Consider the following 19,359-nt stretch of genomic DNA (forward strand, 5'->3'; position numbering starts at 1 on the left):
ATATATATGTTTTTTGCCCCACCAATATTTACATGATAAAATCGCCACTGAATATATACAGTACCAGTCAAAGGTTTGGATAAATCTACTCATTCAAGGGTTTTTCTTTATTTGTACTATTTTCTACTTTGTAGAATAATAGTAAAGACATCAAAACTATGAAATAACACATGGAATCATGTAGTAACCAAAAAAGTGTTAAACAAATCAACATATATTTGTTATTTGAGATTCTTCAAAGTAGCCACCCTTTGCCTTGATGACAGCTTTGCACACGCTTGGCATTCTCTCAACCAGCTTCATGTGGGCATTGAAGGAGGAAAGGCTGATCTCACATCTGGGCTTGCTACTTTTTCCAAGTCATGCGCCCGCCCACAAGAGGGTTCAAAAGGCTTGGTTTCCACCTCCGGTGTCGAGTAGCCGCCATCTTTGTATCCGTTCAAATATAAAAATAATATTTATTTTCATTCACTAAGGCGAGGAGAAAATAATTTGGTATAGGAACTTATGTCCGCAGCCTAAGAGCATTCATTTGAAGCCTTATCAAGGTAAGAACTACACAACGTTAACTTGCTTCCATTCGGGATTCCGCCTGCAGCTAGCTAGCTAACGTTTGCTGTTATTAAAGTTAGCCAGGCATTAGCTAACTATGTGGAGCACATCTTAAGTCTGGCTGGCAACGAGACCGAGTACCTCAGTAACGTGGTAGTTTCGAAGTTGGCACATTGTGAGAAAATCCATCCATCACACGCACAAAGTTTGTAGAACTTTCCCATTTCTTAAAAGTGCATGTTCATACTTTTTAAAGTGTCATTAACGTTGGTAACTAACGTTACTGTAGCTAATGTAGATGTAGTTATTACTTGCTAACTTTAGCTAGCTAGCAACATGGTTGGTTAGATAACAAACCTGGCGCCATCAGGCTCATAGATGGTAGAAATACTCGTACATAAAGGTGATTGCGTCTCACGTCTTTGACAAACAAGCAATTATAAATAAATCGAACGTTCAAATTTGAGATTGCGCGAAACCATTTGAGGCATACGAGAAAGAATGCCGTTAACCGGATGTGGAAGTAGTTTTTTCTCTTCGTGTAAAATAGGAATTTCTCTACTGACTTCCCCCGGAAAAACAACAACTTAATATCAGTGTTTCCTGTCATGTATTTAAATGTCTTTGTTGGTGGTTGTTAAATAATGTGGGTGAAAGATTTAACGCATAATGTGACACATGGCCGCCTCTTGTTCGTTTTCACCACCGAGGCGCATAAGATGGCTACTCGTCTTCTCCATCAATGATGGCATCATCATCACGCTTTTGCAATGAAGAGAGCCTCATGTCAGTGGGCTCTCACGATTGTAACAATAATTTGTCACCGATAACCAATCAGCAAACTACTATGTAACGACAACAAAAAAAGTGCACATCTGCTATTCATATTTTACGAACATATTACTTTGTGTTGGGTCATTGTTGGACCATGCATGCCACAGATCATAACGTTTTTCAACTGTAGAGTTAGCCTATTACACGTTGGACGTTACGGATAACTACCTTCATTTATGTCAGCAATGACTGATAAAGGGTTTTGAGTGATGTATGTTATATGTAGCATAACTGACTTCAGTACTTTACAACATTCATTGTGTTATGCTCAAATGGAACGTCTGATAAGCATGTATCGGGAATGGCTAGACTTATTCGCATGTATTGCACGAGTCTATGCAGCAGTAATATAAACAAACCTGTGTTGTCTCCGGAGTCGTTTCACACAAGCACTCCACAGAACGAAAGGGCGTCTTTCACTATTGATTTCTTACATTAAACGCTAAATTGTAAATCAAATCAAATTTTGTATTTGTCACATGCTTCGTAAACAACAGGTGTAAGCGAACAGTGAAATGCTTATGGGGCCTTCCCAACAATGCAGAGAGAGAAATGCACATGGTCAGGGGTACGAGGTAATTGAGGTAGATTTAAGGAATAATGCACAAGGGGGTGTGGTATATGGCTTTTCTTATACCCGAGCCAGGCAACGCTGAGTGCCTGGATACAGCCCTTAGCCGCGGTATATTGACAATTTACCACAAACCCCCAAGGGACCTTATTGCTATTATAAACGGTTTACAAACTTAATTGGAACAGTAAAATACCACAGCTTTCAGACAATCAGCATTCAAATCAAAGTTTATTTGTCACTTGTGCCGAATACAACAGGTGTAGAGCTTACAGTGAAATGCTTACTTACAGGCTCTAACCAACAGTGCAAAAAAGGTATTAGGTGAACAATAGGTAAGTAAAGAAATAAAAACAACAGTAAAAAAGAGTGACAAAAACAGTAGCGAGGCTATATACAGGCACCGATTAGTCGGGCTGATTTGAGGTAGTATGTACATGTAGATATGGTTAAAGTGACTATGCATATAAGATAAACGGAGAGTAGCAGTAGCGTAAAAGAGGGGGTGGTGGGTGGCAGGACACAATGCAGATGGCACGGTTAGCCAATGTGCGGCGGCACTGGTTGGTCGGGCCAATTGAGGTAGTATGTACATGAATGTATAGTTAAAGTGACTATGCATATATGATAAACAGAGAGTAGCAGCAGCGTAAAAGAGGGGTTGGGGGGGAACACAATGCAAATACTCCGGGTAGCCATTTGATTAGCATTTCAGGAGTCTTATGGCTTGGGGGTAAAAACTGTTGAGAAGCCTTTTTGCCCCAGACTTGGCACTCCGGTACCGCTTGCCATGTGGTAGTAAACAGAAGTCTATGACTGGGGTCTTTGACAATTTTTAGGGCATTCCTCTGACACCGCCTGGTGTAGAGGTCATGGATGGCAGGCAGCTTATCCCCAGTGATGTACTAGGCCGTATGCACTACCCTCTGTAGTGCCTTGCGGTTGGAGGCCGAGCAATTGCCGTACCAGGCAATGATGCAACCAGTCAGGATGCTCGCGATGTTGCAGCTGTAGAACCTTTTGAGGATATGAGGACCCATGCCAAATCTTTTTAGTTTCCTAAGGTGGAATTGGCTTTGTCGTGCCCTCTTCACGACTGTCTTGGTGTGTTTGGACCATTCTAGTTTGTTGGTAATGTTGACACCAAGGAACTTGAAGCTCTCAACCTGCTCCACTACAGCACCGTCGATGAGAATGGGGCCGTGCTCGGTCCTCCTTTTCCTGTAGTCCACAATCATCTCCTTAGTCTTGGTTACGTTGAGGGATAGGTTGTTATTCTGGCACCACCCGGCCAGGTCTCTGACCTTCTCCCTATAGGCTGTTTCGTCATTGTCGGTGATCAGGCTGTTGTGTCGTCTGAAACTTAATAATGGTGTTGGAGTCGTGCCTGACCATGCAGTTGTGGGTGAACAGGGAGTACAGGAGGGGACTGAGCATGCACCCCTGAGGGGCTCCAGTGTTGAGGATCAGCGTGGCAGATGTGTTGCTACCTACCCTCACCACCTGGGGGCGGCTCGTCAGGAAGTCCAGGATCCAGTTGCAGAGGGAGGTGTTTAGTCCCAGGATCCTTAGCTTAGTGATGAGCTTTGAGGGTACTATGGTGTTGAACGCTGAGCTGTAGTCAATTAATAGCATTCTCACGTAGGTGTTCCTTTTGTCCAGGTGGGAAAGGGCATTGTGAAGTGCAATAGAGATTGCATCATCTGTGGATCTGTTTGGGCGGTATGTAAATTGGAGTGGGTCTAGGGTTTCTGGGATAATGGTGTTGTGAGCCATTACCAGCCTTTCAAAGATCTTCATGGCTATGGACGTGAGTGCTACGGGTCTGTAGTCATTTAGGCAGGTTGCCTTCGTGTTCTTGGGCACAGGGACTATGATGGTCTGCTTGAAACATGTTGGTAATACAGACTCAATCGGGGACATGTTGAAATTGTCAGTCAAGGCACCTTCCAGTTGGTCAGCACATGCCCGGAGCACACGTCCTGGTAATCCGTCTGGCCCCGCAGCCTTGTGAATGTTGACCTGTTTAAAGGTCTTACTCACGTCGGCCATGGAGAGCGTGATCACATAGTCGTCCAGAACAGCTGATGCTCTCATGCATGCCTCAGTGTTGCTTGCCTCGAAGCGAGCATAGGAGTGATTTAGCTCGTCTGGTAGGCTCGTGTCACTGGGCAGCTCGCGGCTGTGCTTCCCTTTGTAGTCTGTAATAGTTTGCAAGCCCCGCCACATAAGTCGAGTGTCGGAGCCGGTGTAATACGATTCAATCTTAGCCCTGTATTGACGCTTTGCCTGTTTGATGGTTCATCGGAGGGCATAGCAGGATTCCTTATAAGCTTCCGGGTTAGAGTCCCGCACCTTGAAAGCGGCAGCTCTACCCTTTAGCTCAGTGCGACTGTTGCCTGTAATCCATTCAGGGCTCACACCGCCCAGTTGATAAATTTACACTACATGACCAAAAGTATATGGACACCTGCTCGTCGAACATCTCATTCCAAAATCATGGGCATTAATATGGACTTTGTACACCCTTTGCTGCTATACCAGCCTCCACTCTTCTGGGAAGGCTTTCCACTAGATGTTGGAACATTGCTGCAGGAACTTGCTTCCATTCAGCCACAAGCATTAGTGAGGTCAGACACTGATGTTGGGTGATTAGGCCTGGCTCGCATTGTTCCAATTCATCCCAAAGGTGTTCAATGGGGTTGAGGTCAGGGCTCTGTGCAGGCCAGTCAAGTTCTTCCACACCGATCTCGTGAAACCATTTCTGTATGGACCTCCCTTTGTGCACTGGGGCATTGTCATGCTGAAACAGGAAGGGGCCTTCCCCAAACTGTTACCACAAAGTTGGATGCACAGAATCGTCTAGAATGCTATAGCGTTAAGAGGGGCCTAGCCCGAACCATGAAAAACAGCCCAGATCATTATTCCTCCTCCACCAAACTTTACAGTTTTGCAACACAAATAAACATTGGGGCAGGTAGCGTTCACCTGGCATCCGCCAAACCCAAATTTGTACTTCGGACTGCCATATGGTGAAGCGTGATTAATCAATCCAGAGAACACGTTCAGAGTCCAATGGCGGCGAGCTTTACACCACTCCAGCCGATGTTTGGCATTGTGCATGGTGATCTTAGGCTTGTGCTCGGCCACGGAACCCCATTTCATGAAGCTCCAGACGAACAGTTCTTGTGCTGATGTTGCTTCCAGAGATAGTTTCGAACTTGGTTTTGAGTGTTGTAACTGAGGACAGACTATTTCTACGCACTACAACACTCTGTAAGCTTGTGTGGCCTACCACTTTGCAGCTGAGCTGTTGTTGCTCCTAGACGTTTCCACTTCACAATAACAGCACTTACAGTTGACCAGGGTAGCTCTAGCAGGGCAGGAATTTGACACACTGACTTGTTGGAAAGGTGGCATCCTATGACGGTGCCACATTGAAGTCACTGAGCTCTTCAGTAAGGCCATTCTACTGCCAATGTTGTCTATGGAAATTGCATGGCGGTGTGCTTGAATTTATACACCTGTCAGTAGGGCTGGGCGATATGGCCAAAATCTCATATCCCCATATAGGTCATTTCATATCCCGATTACGATACATATCACGATTATAGCACATTTTCTGTAAATTAAATTAATTGTTTATATAAAATTACATGTAAAGGCCTATTTCTTATTACATTTTGAATTATACTCAACAAAAAGGTACTTACTCATATTTGATTATTTCTCCTTTTATTTAGAACCTTTGTACACATTTTTTATTAAGCAGGTAACAAAATATAAAATGTATGCATCAAATCTAAAAAGGTAAATAGAAAACACTTCAACTATAGTTGCAAACAATAAATATAGGCCTAACATACATTTATTTTTGGGGGTTTGCCTGTTTTGCATGTTATTTTGGCATTAAAACAAGTCACATATCAGTTTGGGTCGAGTGTTGGTACCAACTCAACCCCCCGTTTCTCGACTGTGTAAATTGGGACCATGTCTTTGCAGATGTAAGTTGTAACGGAAGCTGTTTTGTCCTTCCATCTTTGTGATTCTTTGCCATATGGTGTGCCGCGAGCAAAAGCCTCTTGCAACGTCTGAGTCGGGGGTTTGTTTTGAACACTCCACTACTTTTTTGGGGTCTCATCCGTAGACTCTCTGTACTTTCACATGATTCTTGCATAGGTGGTAAAAGAAGTTAGTGGTGTTTGTGCCTGTTGTCGGGACCGGCCTGCGGCATATTTTGCAGAGGACGGTTTTCTGGTCCGTGTCAGACTTTTCATATCCAAACCATATCCATGCTACTGAAGTAGCCCCTCTTAGGCACGGTCTCTGTGCTATGTGTCACGTTCACTCTCCATGTTTGTTTGTGTTGCAAATTTCCACGCAAAGCGTCATCCAATTGATAAAAAATATTGCCGTAAAGAGGGATTTGCGACACAATGAAATAAATTATAGACGTTTTTCTATCGTTACACTGTATTTATCCTCCAGCCCTACCTGTCAGCAATGGGTGTGGCTGAAATAGCAGTATCCACTAATTTGAAGGGGTGTCCACATACTTTTGTGTGTGTCTGCCTATAGGTAGGGGTAAAGTGAATAGGCAGCAGTATAAAAAGTAACAGCAGTATGTGAGGAGTCAAAGTTGTAAGTTCCATTACTACTAGAATACTTCCATGATGACTGCTGTTGTTAAACAAAATGTATCTAACATAACTAATAACTTAACTTTATGTATGTAAGATCTGAAGTATGATTTGAAACACATCTAGCTATGTTCATTTGTAAATATCTGCTAGGGCAGAGTCTTCTCATTTGATTAAGCTAGAGAACCCTAACCCATTATTGAGTTTCAAAAGCAGGCATAAAAGTACATACTTTATCAAGTAGGGCCCTGTGTTTTGGTTAATCATGTCACATGACCTGGATTTAAACTTTATTTTAAGCCTTTTCCACAAATGAGAATTGGACCAAAATTGAAATCAGTTGTCTGAGGATGGTGCTGGACCTTCTGACATAAAAAGAAAAGGGTACAGTTTGATGAAAAAGCATCAAATAAAGGTTAAAATCCAGATCGGGGAAAAGATACTGCAACAGTTGCATACGTGTACAATCACATGGGGACAAATACTGCAACCTTTGTAATTGTGTTGTCTCAGATGTCGCTGGTGGATTTGGGGAAGCGGCTCCTTGAGGCGGCACGGAAAGGCCAGGACGATGAAGTCAGGACACTCATGGCCAACGGGGCTCCCTTCACCACAGACTGGGTAATGATTCCTCTCTTAACTTCTCTATCCGGGCTATTTTTATTACCTGCTTCAGTTTAACTACTTTTACCCACCCCAGGGTTTTGGCTGGTTTGTGTGATCTAAATGCAAAACAAGATATGCAAGTTCATAAGTAAAAAAACGTGCCAGTCCAATTCACCTGTATGGTGTTTTGACTCTGTCCCTCTTACTCTTTGGCACTCTGAGCAGCTGGGCACATCTCCGTTGCACCTGGCCGCCCAACACGGACACTATTCCACCGCCGAGGTGCTGCTCAGAGCAGGTGTCAGCAGGGACGCCCGAACCAAAGTCGACAGGACCCCTCTGCATATGGCCGCTTCAGAGGGCCACAACGTCATCGTGGATCTATTAGTCAGGGTACACACGTCTCTAAGGTTTCAGCTGTTTATTCTGTGTTTAGGCCTGATATCTAGGTTGGGTCTGACCTGGCACCCTATTACTAATATAGTGCACTGCTTTTGACCAGATGCCAATTTCAGATGCAGACCTAGTCTTTCTCTGACCAAAATGTCTTACATCTAAGTGCACTAGAAAACGTGGATACATGTGTGAAGAAAGCAGAAAAACATCCAAATCTGCCAGGTGCCTTACCCTCTCCTTATTTCTCCTGGGTCACTCTACAGAGTGGAGCAGACATTAATGCCAAAGACATGCTGAAGATGACTGCTCTCCACTGGGCCGCCCAGAACGGCCACCAAAGGGTAGCAGAGACGCTCGTCAAACATGGCGCAGATGTTCACGCTCTCAGTAAATTCGATAAGACTCCATTCGACATCGCAGGAGACATCCAGAATGCAGACCTTATGCTCCTACTACAGGTGAGACCTTAAGTTGCATGTGGAGTCTAATTGAAAGGTCTCCATGCAATATTATTATGGACTCCAAAAAAAAAGTGCCTAAAGGATTTTCTCCCAAAAATACATTATTTTGAACTTCTTTGACAGTATGCTCCTTTAGGATTACAATGCATTTACATAATTATCCAGATACAGACGTTTTTGCATTACTTCTTATTTCAATGCACAACTGCCTCTCCTTTGTTTGTAGGAACTCTCATGATTTCTATCCTGACGGTCTCCCCTGTCTGTGGCAGTGTTGTATATATGCTCTGATAGTGTTGTTGACAATGTTTGTCTATAGGAAGGAATGCAGAACCAGGTGAACATGAACGCAGAGGCTGGCATGACGGGGAGCTCGGCCCAGCCTCAGTTTATCATCCAGGGCATCCCAGGGCTCCAGGGGGGCGTGGTCAACCTGGCGGACCTCCTCAACAACGCTGCCAAGGCCAACTCTGGTAGGCTCCAGGGGGGCGTGGTCAACCTGGCCGACCTCCTCAACAACGCTGCCAAGGCAAACTCTGGTAGCTACTGGGTTTATACACACAGACTGGGCTAGGGTTCATACTATTGCCAGAAGACCAGTCATTTCAAAAGGGTTTGTGGCTGAAATGTGTCCATCTTACTGCTTTTATGTTATGGAAACTGGTGTCTCCAGTTAATAACTGCATAAGAGTTCAAGGGTCCCCCTGCCTCAGCGCAATATGCCCCAAACTCCTTTGTTTTCTCTAATCTAGTGCCTGGCCTTTATCACTCTGATCTTATAAGCTGATAAAGTCTGCTGATGCTGTATGGACCCACACGAACGGGTACCTACCACCACAATATGCGATATGTGAGAGTAAAAGGTCATGCAGAAAATAAACATTAATTCTCAGCGTTCAGATGTAAATACTTCCTCACAGCTTGAATTCCTTTGAGCTTTAGCATGTTACTGTATGTAATACTTATTTAAATGAGAATATTGAGTTAACTGCCACAAACTACAGTGTATATGTGCTTATGAACTATTTCCTAATACAAGAGCTGCAGTCGACAGTTAACTTGAACTTTTCCCTCCTCTCTCCCTCTTTGACCCCTTGTCTGACAGCAGGTGAATCTGAGGAAGCCATAGCAGCCAATTCTTTGGATCCCGGCAGCATCCAGCACATGGTGAACGAGCAAGGTCAAAGGGTTATCACCATAGTGACCGACCAACACGGCAACCTGCAGACTGGAGGGCTTGGTCAGCCATTCTTTGTCACCATGCAGCACGGACAACAGAGTAAGAGAACGTCTCCCTTTTGGTCACTTAACAGTGACCCTGTTCCATTTCAGCCTGTAGCCACTTCCCATAGCCCCTATCCATTTGGGAACAGTTTCCCAGATCCTACTCCTGGACTAAAAGCACACTCAGTGGAGAATCTCAATTGAAAGCTCTTTTTAGTCTAAGGGTAGGCTTTCTCTGGGTCTAGGAAACCTGCACTTGGTGTTCTAATGCTGTGTTCATAACCAAGTGGGAAGGTGGTATTTACCACATATGACTTGGGAAAATCCGCCATCGCACCTCCAACTGGTACTACTATTACTAGTGGGAAACTCATCCATCATCCCTGAGCTCCGACTTCTCCCATATGCTGACCTCTGAGGTCACCTACTAAGGAAATTACCTCGATAACAGCATTTTCGGCTGTTAAATACAACAAAACATTATTTATAAATAGCAGTCTATTAATATGGTTGACACAGCTTGTTGGCCATTAGCCAATCTGTGTTTCTCAACGAGTTCAACTGGTATTTATGATCTCTCAACTGGTAATTACCCCCTTCTCACTTGGTTATGAGCGCAACATTAAAGTAGTCAGTAAGTTATGGTGGAATGTCCACTTAACCTACAAGAAACCTTATTGTTGTGACAATGTGGATCTTGTATTTGTAGACAACAGTTTTTAGCTTTCTGGCAGATTGTTTTGTGCAAGTTGCTTGGTAGAACTTTGTTCTACTTCATCATTAATGTACAGTGCAATTGGAAAGTATTCAGACCCCTTCCCTGTTCCACATTTTGTTACGTTACAGCCTGATTCTAAAATTGATGAGGAAAATGTTTTATTTATTCAATCTACACACAATACCCCATAATGACAAAAATAAATTAATAAAAAACGTACCTTATTTACATAAGTATGCAGACCCTTTGCTATGAGACTCGAAATTGCGCTCGGGTGCATCTTGTTTCCATTGATCATCGTTGAGATGTTTCTACAACTTGATTGGAGTCCAGTATTGTGTGTAGATTGAGGGGGGAAATGATTGCATACATTTTAGAATAAGGCTGTAATGTAACAAAATGTGGAAAGGGTCTAGGGGTCCGAATACTTTCCGAATGCACTATTTTTAATGACCTATAGTCACTTTTGAGATGTATGATCCTCCAGGCTCTGAACTGTTGTCTGTTGATTTGCAGTGTTGGCGATGCCAGCCAATCAGGTGATAGAGGAGGTGGTTGATGAGGAACCCCAGCCCCCGCCCTCCCGCAAGAGGAAACTGGAGGCCTCGGCCAACCACATGGAGTCTGGAGACACGGTCAGGGGCGGACCACATCTTACTTAGATCATTTTTTCCCCCTCTTGTGCAATACATTGAACTGATATGCTTCTGCCATTTTAACTGATTTAACCAGTTTTATTTAATATTGCTCTAGAGATTCTAGAATCTGCTGTGAAAAATGTTTTTGCATAGATTATATGAAACCCTTAGATTATTTTGGTACTTTGATACTGTGGAGTTGGCACAAGTGGGGTGCAAGTGTGTGTGACCTGCAGTCTGACATTTCGGTCTCCTTATCTCTATCTATCCATCCCTCTATCCAGGAGCAGTTACAGAGGCAGCTGCAGGAGGCCAACCGGAAGGCCCAGGAGTACCGGCAGCAGCTGATGTGCAAGGAGCAGGAAGCAGAGCAGTACCGCATGAAGCTAGAGGCAATGTCACACAGCCATACCAACGGCACCTCGGAGCAGGAGGAGGTGGTTGGGGGTGATGAGGACGAGGTGCAGGAAGAGTTGATGCTCCAGGAGGGAGACATCATCATCAAGACGGAGGAGCTGGTGACGCTGGTGGACTCGGCGCCCTCCCACACCGAGGTCATCTCATAATGTCAGACTGATGTCACTGACTGAAGGAGAAATGGACACGTGGACTCGCGCGACAGGCCAGCCTGTTGGTGTTTTCATAGCTCTTTTGTTAATTATTTTCCTGCTATGTTTTGTTTTTGTACTATATTTACTTTTTCTGCCGTTTTTATTTTCCTCAATTTGTGTTTATATTTTTTACAAATAGCGACGCGAGGAGCTGAATATATTGATTGAGGAGCAGGAACGGGACCTGCTCAGCCTGTGACTCAGTAAGCTTGCCTAGCTGAAGAATGTCTATGCTCCCTGGGAAAAACGGGGTCTCGGGCACTCTGTCTCAGATATCTATGGTGTCTGACACATGTCAATGGTGTGTGTGTGTGTGGGGAAATAGATTTTTCATGGTTCCAACAGCATGTCCTAAGGTGACCAAGATGCAAATCCAAAGTTTATTAGACACGTCCATCCATAGAACCAGAGGACAGGTCTGTGGAGAGAACACTGTTTTGTTCAACTTCTTCAGGTCTCAAAAGTCTCCCTCTGCCTCAGTCTTCCATCCAACCACCCACCATGGGCAATGGGATTGGTACTTAAGCATGCCCATTTCCTATTTCAAAATAATCCTCTTACATGAGAAATGACAATGCATGTAGTTGGCAACAGTCATTCTCAGCATGTATTGGGCTCATCATTCACAGTGTAATAATGAATTGTTTCAAAGTTGTGAATGGCAGTGTTTTGACTTTCATGGCACCACGTTAAGCTTTGTCCTCTAGTTGTCGTCGGGGCCACTTCCATAGTGCCGTAGTGATTGTAGGTTTACTGTTGCACAAGCCACAACTCTCCTCCTGCTGATGTTGATACAAAGATGAACTTCCCATCGTTTTAATGCCCCTGTGGCTTTAATCACTAGTAGCCCCACTCCCCAGAGACGGACAGGAATAAGGGTGTCAGATTAGGTGACTGTGTCCTTCTGACAATTACTGCTTCTCATGTCCCGACACTTGTTTCTATCACAGTCACTGTTCCGTGACACTTTTTAGTATTCTCCCAAACTGAATGAGAATGTGATGGACATACCTTGGACATAGTCTGGGTTAACATTTATCACTCGGGTGAATGGAACGTAATCTCTGCACGCTATTCAGTAAGGGCCAAATGTAAACTTGAGATGCCAACCCTGATTTTTAAATTGTGCCTACATTTTGCATTGATGACATGGGGGGGATTTCCATGGAAATTAAGGTTATGCTTGTGGATCTCGAGTTCTGATATGTCCATAGTGTATCAGATACTTTTTCCCAGGTGTATGTTTTTCATTAGACCCACTAAAGTTTATTTTGTTTATTGAAACAACAAACTCATAAAATTAACGATGTTGATACACTATGTACAAACGTATGTGCACACCACTTCAAATGAGTGGATTTGGCTACTTCAGCCACACCCGTTGCTGACAGGATATAACATTGAGCACACAGACATGCGGTCTCCATAGACAAACATTGGCAGTAGAATGGCCTTACTGAAGAGCTCAGTGGCTATCAATGTTTCAATGTCATAGGATGCCAACTTAACAAGTCAGTTCATCATTTCTGCCCTGCTAGAGCTGCCCCGGTCAACTGTAAGTCCTGTTATTGTGAAGTGAAAATGTCTAGGAGCAACAACGGCTCAGCCGTGAAGTGGTAGGCCACACAAGCTCATAGAACGGGACTGCCGAGTGCTGTAGCGCGTAAAAATCGCCTATCCTCTCTTGCAGCACTCACTACCCAGTTCCAAACTACCTCTGGAAGCAACGTCAGCACAAGAACTGTTCGTTGGGAGCTTCATGAAATGGGTTTCCATGGCTGTGCAGCCACGCACAAGCAAGCCTAAGATCGCCAAGCGTTGGCTGGAGTGGTGTAAAGCTCGCCGCCTTTGGACTCTGGAGCAGTGGAAATGCGTTCTCTGGAGTGATGAATCACGCTTCACGATTTGGCAGTCTGGGTTTGGCGGATGCCAGGAGGACGCTACCTGCCCGACTGCATAGTGTCAAATTTGGTGGAGGAGGAATAATAGTCTCGGACGGGCTAGGCCCCTTCCAGTGAAGGGAAATCTTAACGCTACAGCAGTGACATTATAGATGATTCTGTGTTTCCAACTTTGTAGCAAAGGGGGACCAACTCCATATTAATGCCCATGATTTTGGAATGAGCTGTTTGACGAGCAGGTGTCCACATACTTTTGGAAGTGTGTGTGTACACACATTTTTAGCATTAAAATGTTTATGTACTCTGATCCTTGGTCAGTTTTTGAGAGGAGCGTGCATCTTGTATAATTGATTTCTCACCATGGCTAACTGGGTGGATGAAATACACCACCCAATTTTTGGTTTCAGAATTGAAATCCCTTCAGATAACCCCTTTACTTACCAGCCCCAATACCTTTACTGCCCCTTTTGAAGTTATTGGAGGAAGAGGCCTGCTGTTTTGCTGGAATACCGTTCCTCTGGCCTATGGCGCTCTCCACTCACCCATTGTAAACAAAGACTTGTCTCTTCCTTTGTTCAGAAGTCAATATTCTTCATGACTAATAGTTATATTTTATAAGCTCCCCGCAAGCCTTTTTCTTATGTACATATAAAATTGTATTTTTTTAAGTGTATCTGAATGCTATGGGATGTAAACTGCCTATATATGAAATATATAAGCACATCTTTCGTTTAGCATCTCTTTGCCAGATTGTATAGTTGAACATGTTTAGTATGCACCAATTTGATGAAATAATCATATTTACCATGATTTGACTGTTGTAGCTTTACCTGTCGTTTCGCTACTGCTCTCACAGTTGCGGCTACTTGACCGAGCCATGAATGACTGTGTGTACTTTGATTGCTTCGATTAAAAAACGATGAAAACTGTCATTAAAATGTTAGAACCGGTATCTGCCACGTGCTTTACCGTGTGTGTGTTGGATAACCTCAGTCTTCTCAGAGATGGAGAACTCGTGGCTCAGTACAATTTCCTGTTTTATGCATTGTTCCATATGTTGACCAGCAGGTGGCACTACACTTTAACGGCTGTTTTGGATTTGCAATGTTACACTGCTGCTCATGGCACTGCAGTGAAGTTACCTCTTGTGAAGCCTCAAAATGTTTAATCATCTGACTTTTATCTTAAAGCATCTCACCAAAGCATATTATAATAGAATATACCTGATCCAGAATTCTTACTAGATCTCTCTATTGGGATACAGTATAGCAGTGTTTTTGTGATAACAGACATCACAGCAGACCCCATTTTGAAATAAACAGAACACTATTAGTGACTTTCCACTTGACAATTTTGAGAAGATAAGGAAGATGATCTTGCCACAATAATGGAGTTGTGTAATGATTAATGTAGGATGGTTTTGTATAATTGTTTTTCTATTTCAAGAGAAGTGTATGGACTATTTTTAAGCATCAAATAAATGCTAACTCTTTTATGAGAACTGCTTTTTTTTGTAACACCATGTGGGTTGCTCTACAATAACCTGTGTAATAGATGCTTCAATTGTAGTAGGTCATTCCTGCCTGCAGCTGTAACCCCTGTTCACATCTGTGTTAAAGGAAAATTCCACCCAAAAATGATATTTTGGTATTTGTTTCATTAGTCCATTGTTGATATAGTCCCAAAAATGTTGTCAAGATATATACATTTCAAAATACAGAAATACTGTCGGTGTGATGCGTTTTGAATCATATGATGCAAAATGCATCATACCGGCTGTATTTGGAAAGTTGGATATCTTAAACTTCTAAACATGCAAAACATTTTGGCACTATATAAACAATGAACTAATGAAACAAATACCAAAAGTAGAGTTTACCTTTAAAAGGTTGAGAAAACTATCTGCATAATGTGTGCATACACACAGCTAGATGGTGAATAATGCCGTAACCCATGACCCTACCAATGGATGCTTTCTCCAGGACCTCCATTGAACGTTGTTGCAGAGCTCCTTCATAACTATATAGAAGTCCACATGTTTTTTTCCCCCTATCTCACCCTCACTTCAAAATCTTCTAAATGAAATGATTCCCGCGTGAAGGAGTTGGACTTATTTCCCTCCGTGGCTCTTGGGCTTCATGTAAATGTTCTCCCTAAGGGGCTACAGCACAGAAATGGCATCATTGGATAATGAAGAGGAGTAAATAATTGTGTTCCTCTTGTGCATCGCTCATTCTCCTATTATCCGCACATTAAGTTGAAATTGATTCGAACATGTTTGGATCGCTCCCAAAGAGACTACGTGAGGGATTTAATGTGACTCCATGTTGCTCCTAATAGCACCTTGAATTCCCATGATTTTGGAATGAGATGTTCGACGACCAGAAACGTCTTCTATTCTTATTATTATCTGTTCTTAAAATGACACAATATGTTATTTACCATTCATTTTTATTTGGCACAAAATAATCTGAAACACAACCAAAACAAACAGCAAATGCATCCAACAAGTGTGTAGAGTCACAAGCTTGTTGTAGTCATATCTTGCTAGGAATATGGGACCAAATTCTAAACTTTTGACTATCATAATACACAAATAAGTGAATTTGTCCCAATACTTTTGGTCTCACTGTATTTCTCTGTGACAATGGACAATAGAGTAATCTTCATCTACATAGACATTATGCAGTGGTATACCAATGTAGTTGTGCTGTTCAGCTGTACTATGGTGGTTCCCAGAAGTTCTACTTTTTCTTGTGACCTCCAGATAATCAAAACTTTTTCTAGCCACAGGTCAATCTAGGTATAAAGTAATGTATGACTATGTGAATGAACATGTCTGTAAATAATCTTGGATCACAGTGTGTTGTGTTCTCACATCTATTTTCTTGTAGTCCATAAGTAAGAGTGTATGAGAGATGGATAGCCTACACTCTTAGAAAAAAGGGTTCCAAAATGGTTTTTCGGCTCTCCGCATATGAGGGAACCCTTTTTTGTTCCAAGGAGAACCTTTTTGGATTCCATGTAGGACCCTTTGTGGAAAAGGTCCTACATGGATCCCAAAAGGGTTCACTTGGAACCAAAAGAGTTCTACATGCAACCAAAAAGGTATCTTCAAAGGGTTCTCGTATGGGGACAGCCAAAGAACCCTTTTGGGTTCTAGATAGTGTACTGCGTACAAAACTGCCAAAAAAATCACGAGTGTACAAATTATCTGAGATGTCTTCACCTTATTTTTCCCATAGACCACTGTGAAAAACTATTTGGTGCTTGCCTACGAGGCAAAGTGAAGGGAACTGTTCTCTCAAATAATATCCTTGAACTCATCATCTGATGCCAGTCACAAAATATGTTGCATGAGATCATAACTGATCTCCCCGCCGGCGCAGGGTTCTTTGTCAAAACCCTGCGCCTGTGCATCGACTACCGGGGTCTCAACGACATCAGTGAAGAACCGGTACCCCTCATCTCCTCGGCCTTCGAGCCATTCCAGGGGGCCACCGTGTTCTCTAAGCTGGACCTACGGAACGCCTACCACCTGGTGCGGATACAGGAAGGGGACGTGTGGAAGACTGCATTCAACACGGCCAGCGGTCACTAAAAGTATCTGGTCATGCCATTTGGTCTTACAAATGCCCCCGCTGTATTCCAGGCTCTGGTTAATGATGTTCTCTGCGACATGTTGAACCGGTTTGTCTCCGTCTACCTTGATGACATCCTCGTCTTCTCTCGTTCCGCCCAAGAACACGTTCTCCACATCTGACAGGTTCTCCAAAGCCTCCTGGAGAACCAGCTTTTTGTAAAAGCGGAGAAGTGCAAATTCCATAATTCCGCCATCCCCATTCTGGGTTACATCATCGCTGCAGGGAGTGTACAGATGGATCCCGGAAAGGTGAGAGCGGTGGTGGATTAGTCCCAGCCTACGTCCAGGGTGTAGCTGCAATGTTTCCGGGTATTTGGCAACTTTTATTGGCGCTTTAACCGGGGTTACAGCACCCTGGCTTCCTCCCTGTCTGCACTCACCTCTCCCAAGGTTCTGTTCACGTAGTCCCCAGCTGCTGACCGGGCGTTCCGGGATCTCAAATACTGCTTCACCACAGCTCCCATCTTGGTTCATCCTGACCCGTTCCACCAGTTTGTGTCAGAGTGAGGGTTATCCTGTCCCAGCGTTCTGCCCTGGACCTCAAGTTACATCCCTGCGCCTTCTTCTCCCACCGCCCCAATGCCACGGAGAGGAACTAAGACGTGGGGAATCGTGAGCTTCTCACGGTGAAGATGGCGTTGGAGTGGAGGCACTGGCTGGAAGGGGGCGAACAATCCGTTCGTTGTGTGGACCGACCACAAGAACCTGGAATATCTCACCTGAGGTATAGGGAAGCATGTTCGTGAGACGCAGCGATCTCAGCCAAACCCCGGGGGGCCCAGATAACCGGATGTTCGTTCCTGACGCGGTCCGCTTCTCGGTCCTGGAGTGGGCCCACTCCTCCAGTCTTGCCTGCCACCCGGGCTCCCGGCGGACCCTGGCCTTTGTGCGACAACGCTTTTTGTGGCCTACCATGGTTCCTGACATCTCCGCGTTCGTCGCCGCATGCACGATCTGTGCACAGAACAAGACTCCCCGGCAAGCTCCAGCTGGTCTCCTTCAACCTCTGCCTGTCCCTCACCGGTTCTGGTCTCTACTTTGTCACGGGTCTCCCCTTGCCTGATTGCAACACCGCCATCCTGACTGTAGTGGATCGATTTTCCAAAGCCGCCTTCATTTCTCTCCCCAAGCTACCCTCAGCCAAAGAGACGGCCCAGCTCATGGTGTAGCACGTCTTCCGGATCCATGGACTGCCAGTGGACATGGTCTCCAACCGGGGTCCTCAGTTGTCGTCACAGTTCTGGAATGCGTTCTGCACACTCATTGGGTCGTCGGCCATCCTGTCCTCCGGGTTCCACCCCCAGTCCAACGGCCAGTCGGAGCAAGCCAACCAAGACCTGGAGACGACTCTGTGCTGCCTGGTCTCCGCCAACCCCACCCCCTGGAGCCAGTACCTAGTATGGGTCGAATACGCCCGCAACACCCTTCCTTGCTCTGCCACGGGTCTATTGCCCTTTGAGTGTTCCCTGGGGTATCAGCCCCCGCTCTTCCCTGAGCAGGAGGAAGACGTCGGCATACCTTTGGCCCAGATGTTTGTCCGCTGCTGTCGTCGTACCTGGAAGAGAGCCCGGTCAGCCCTTCTCAATACCACCTCCAGGTATCGACGACAAGTGGATCGCCACAGGACCACGACTCCCCGGTATCGTCTCGGGCAGAAGGTATGGCTGTCCACCTGGGATCTGCTCCTCCGGGTGGAATCCCGCAAACTCTTCCCCCGGTTTATCGTCCCTTTCCCCATCTCCAAGGTCATTAGCCCCTCTGCTGTTCGTCTTCTGTTGCCTCGTACCCTCCGTATACATCCCACTTTTCATGTTTCGAGAATTAAACCCATGTCTTACAGCCCTTTGTCTCCTGTTTGCACCCTATCTGGATTACTTTTGTTACTTTGACACTGTCTGCATCTGGGTCTTACTTGAAACGTGATAGTATGATACAGAAGACATCAAGCACCTTCAAATGAGCGGGTTCCTGAATTTATTGATAAATCGATTTAGTCAGTTCGTATATAATTATGTATGTGATGTAATCTGTATGCATTCTGTACCAGTCCCTTCAGATTTGGCCTCTGGGTAAAGTAAAATATCTTTGTTGATTTGAGCCAGATTTAACCTTTATATTTATCAGGGAGTCATACTGAGCACAATGTCTCTTTTACAGATGAGCCCTGAATTACAGAAATGCACACACAAAATGCAAGAAGAAAGAAAACACAGTCATCATTTTTATTTTTTTAACAATCGGTTAAGGTCCTCCATCAGCTTTCTGAATTGCCCTAGGTCTAGAGGCACCAAAAGGTCACATTTAAGAATTTTAAAGATTGTTCCACAAATAGTTAGGTCTCTGCTGTTAGGCTACCATTCTCTCAACCATGCTTCATAGTTCACAATTGTATAAACTATCACGCCCGAAATTCAATTTAATTGACGTCACTGTTTAGTGTTTTTATTTTATTTTAAATATTTTATTTTTGCATTTTCCAATTAACAACATTCAAGACAAACGTGAAAAGATATTAGACAACAATAGGACAAAGTGACAGTAACAGATGAGCGTAACAAAGAAAG

The 19,359-nt window shown here is 44.2% G+C and overlaps 1 protein-coding gene and 1 pseudogene across 5 annotated transcripts; both read left to right on the forward strand.

Annotated features, from left to right (window-relative positions):
• The first annotated feature begins 383 nt into the window (after positions 1-383).
• LOC111955158 (GA-binding protein subunit beta-1) lies at positions 384-14,647 on the forward strand. Of its 5 annotated transcripts, none has more exons than XM_023975264.2 (8): positions 384-548; positions 7,111-7,218; positions 7,429-7,596; positions 7,863-8,057; positions 8,380-8,599; positions 9,166-9,339; positions 10,519-10,637; positions 10,925-14,647. In XM_023975264.2, the coding sequence occupies exons 2-8, from the start codon at positions 7,111-7,113 to the stop codon at positions 11,204-11,206; spliced, it is 1,266 nt and encodes a 421-aa protein (XP_023831032.1). In that variant the 5' UTR covers positions 384-548; the 3' UTR covers positions 11,207-14,647. The 5 variants fall into 5 exon arrangements, with proteins under 5 accessions (XP_023831032.1, XP_023831036.1, XP_023831037.1 ...); XM_023975268.2 differs by having other exon boundaries at positions 9,169-9,339; XM_023975269.2 differs by having other exon boundaries at positions 8,380-8,533.
• Positions 14,648-17,997: 3,350 nt separating this feature from the next.
• The window catches only part of LOC111954838 (uncharacterized), a 13,609-nt pseudogene continuing 12,247 nt past the window's right edge, over positions 17,998-19,359 (forward strand).

This window comes from Salvelinus sp. IW2-2015, linkage group LG30, assembly GCF_002910315.2.
Source record: "Salvelinus sp. IW2-2015 linkage group LG30, ASM291031v2, whole genome shotgun sequence".
Lineage (NCBI taxonomy): Eukaryota > Metazoa > Chordata > Actinopteri > Salmoniformes > Salmonidae > Salvelinus > Salvelinus sp. IW2-2015.

Excerpts from the sequence above, each read along its gene's own strand:
- LOC111955158 (XM_023975264.2), top strand. The coding sequence starts at position 7,111 with ATGTCGCTGGTGGATTTGGGGAAGCGGCTCCTTGAGGCGGCACGGAAA. Across the intron at positions 7,219-7,428 it reads CTCCCTTCACCACAGACTGG|CTGGGCACATCTCCGTTGCA; the intron begins GTAATGATTCCT and ends CACTCTGAGCAG. Across the intron at positions 7,597-7,862 it reads TCGTGGATCTATTAGTCAGG|AGTGGAGCAGACATTAATGC; the intron begins GTACACACGTCT and ends GTCACTCTACAG.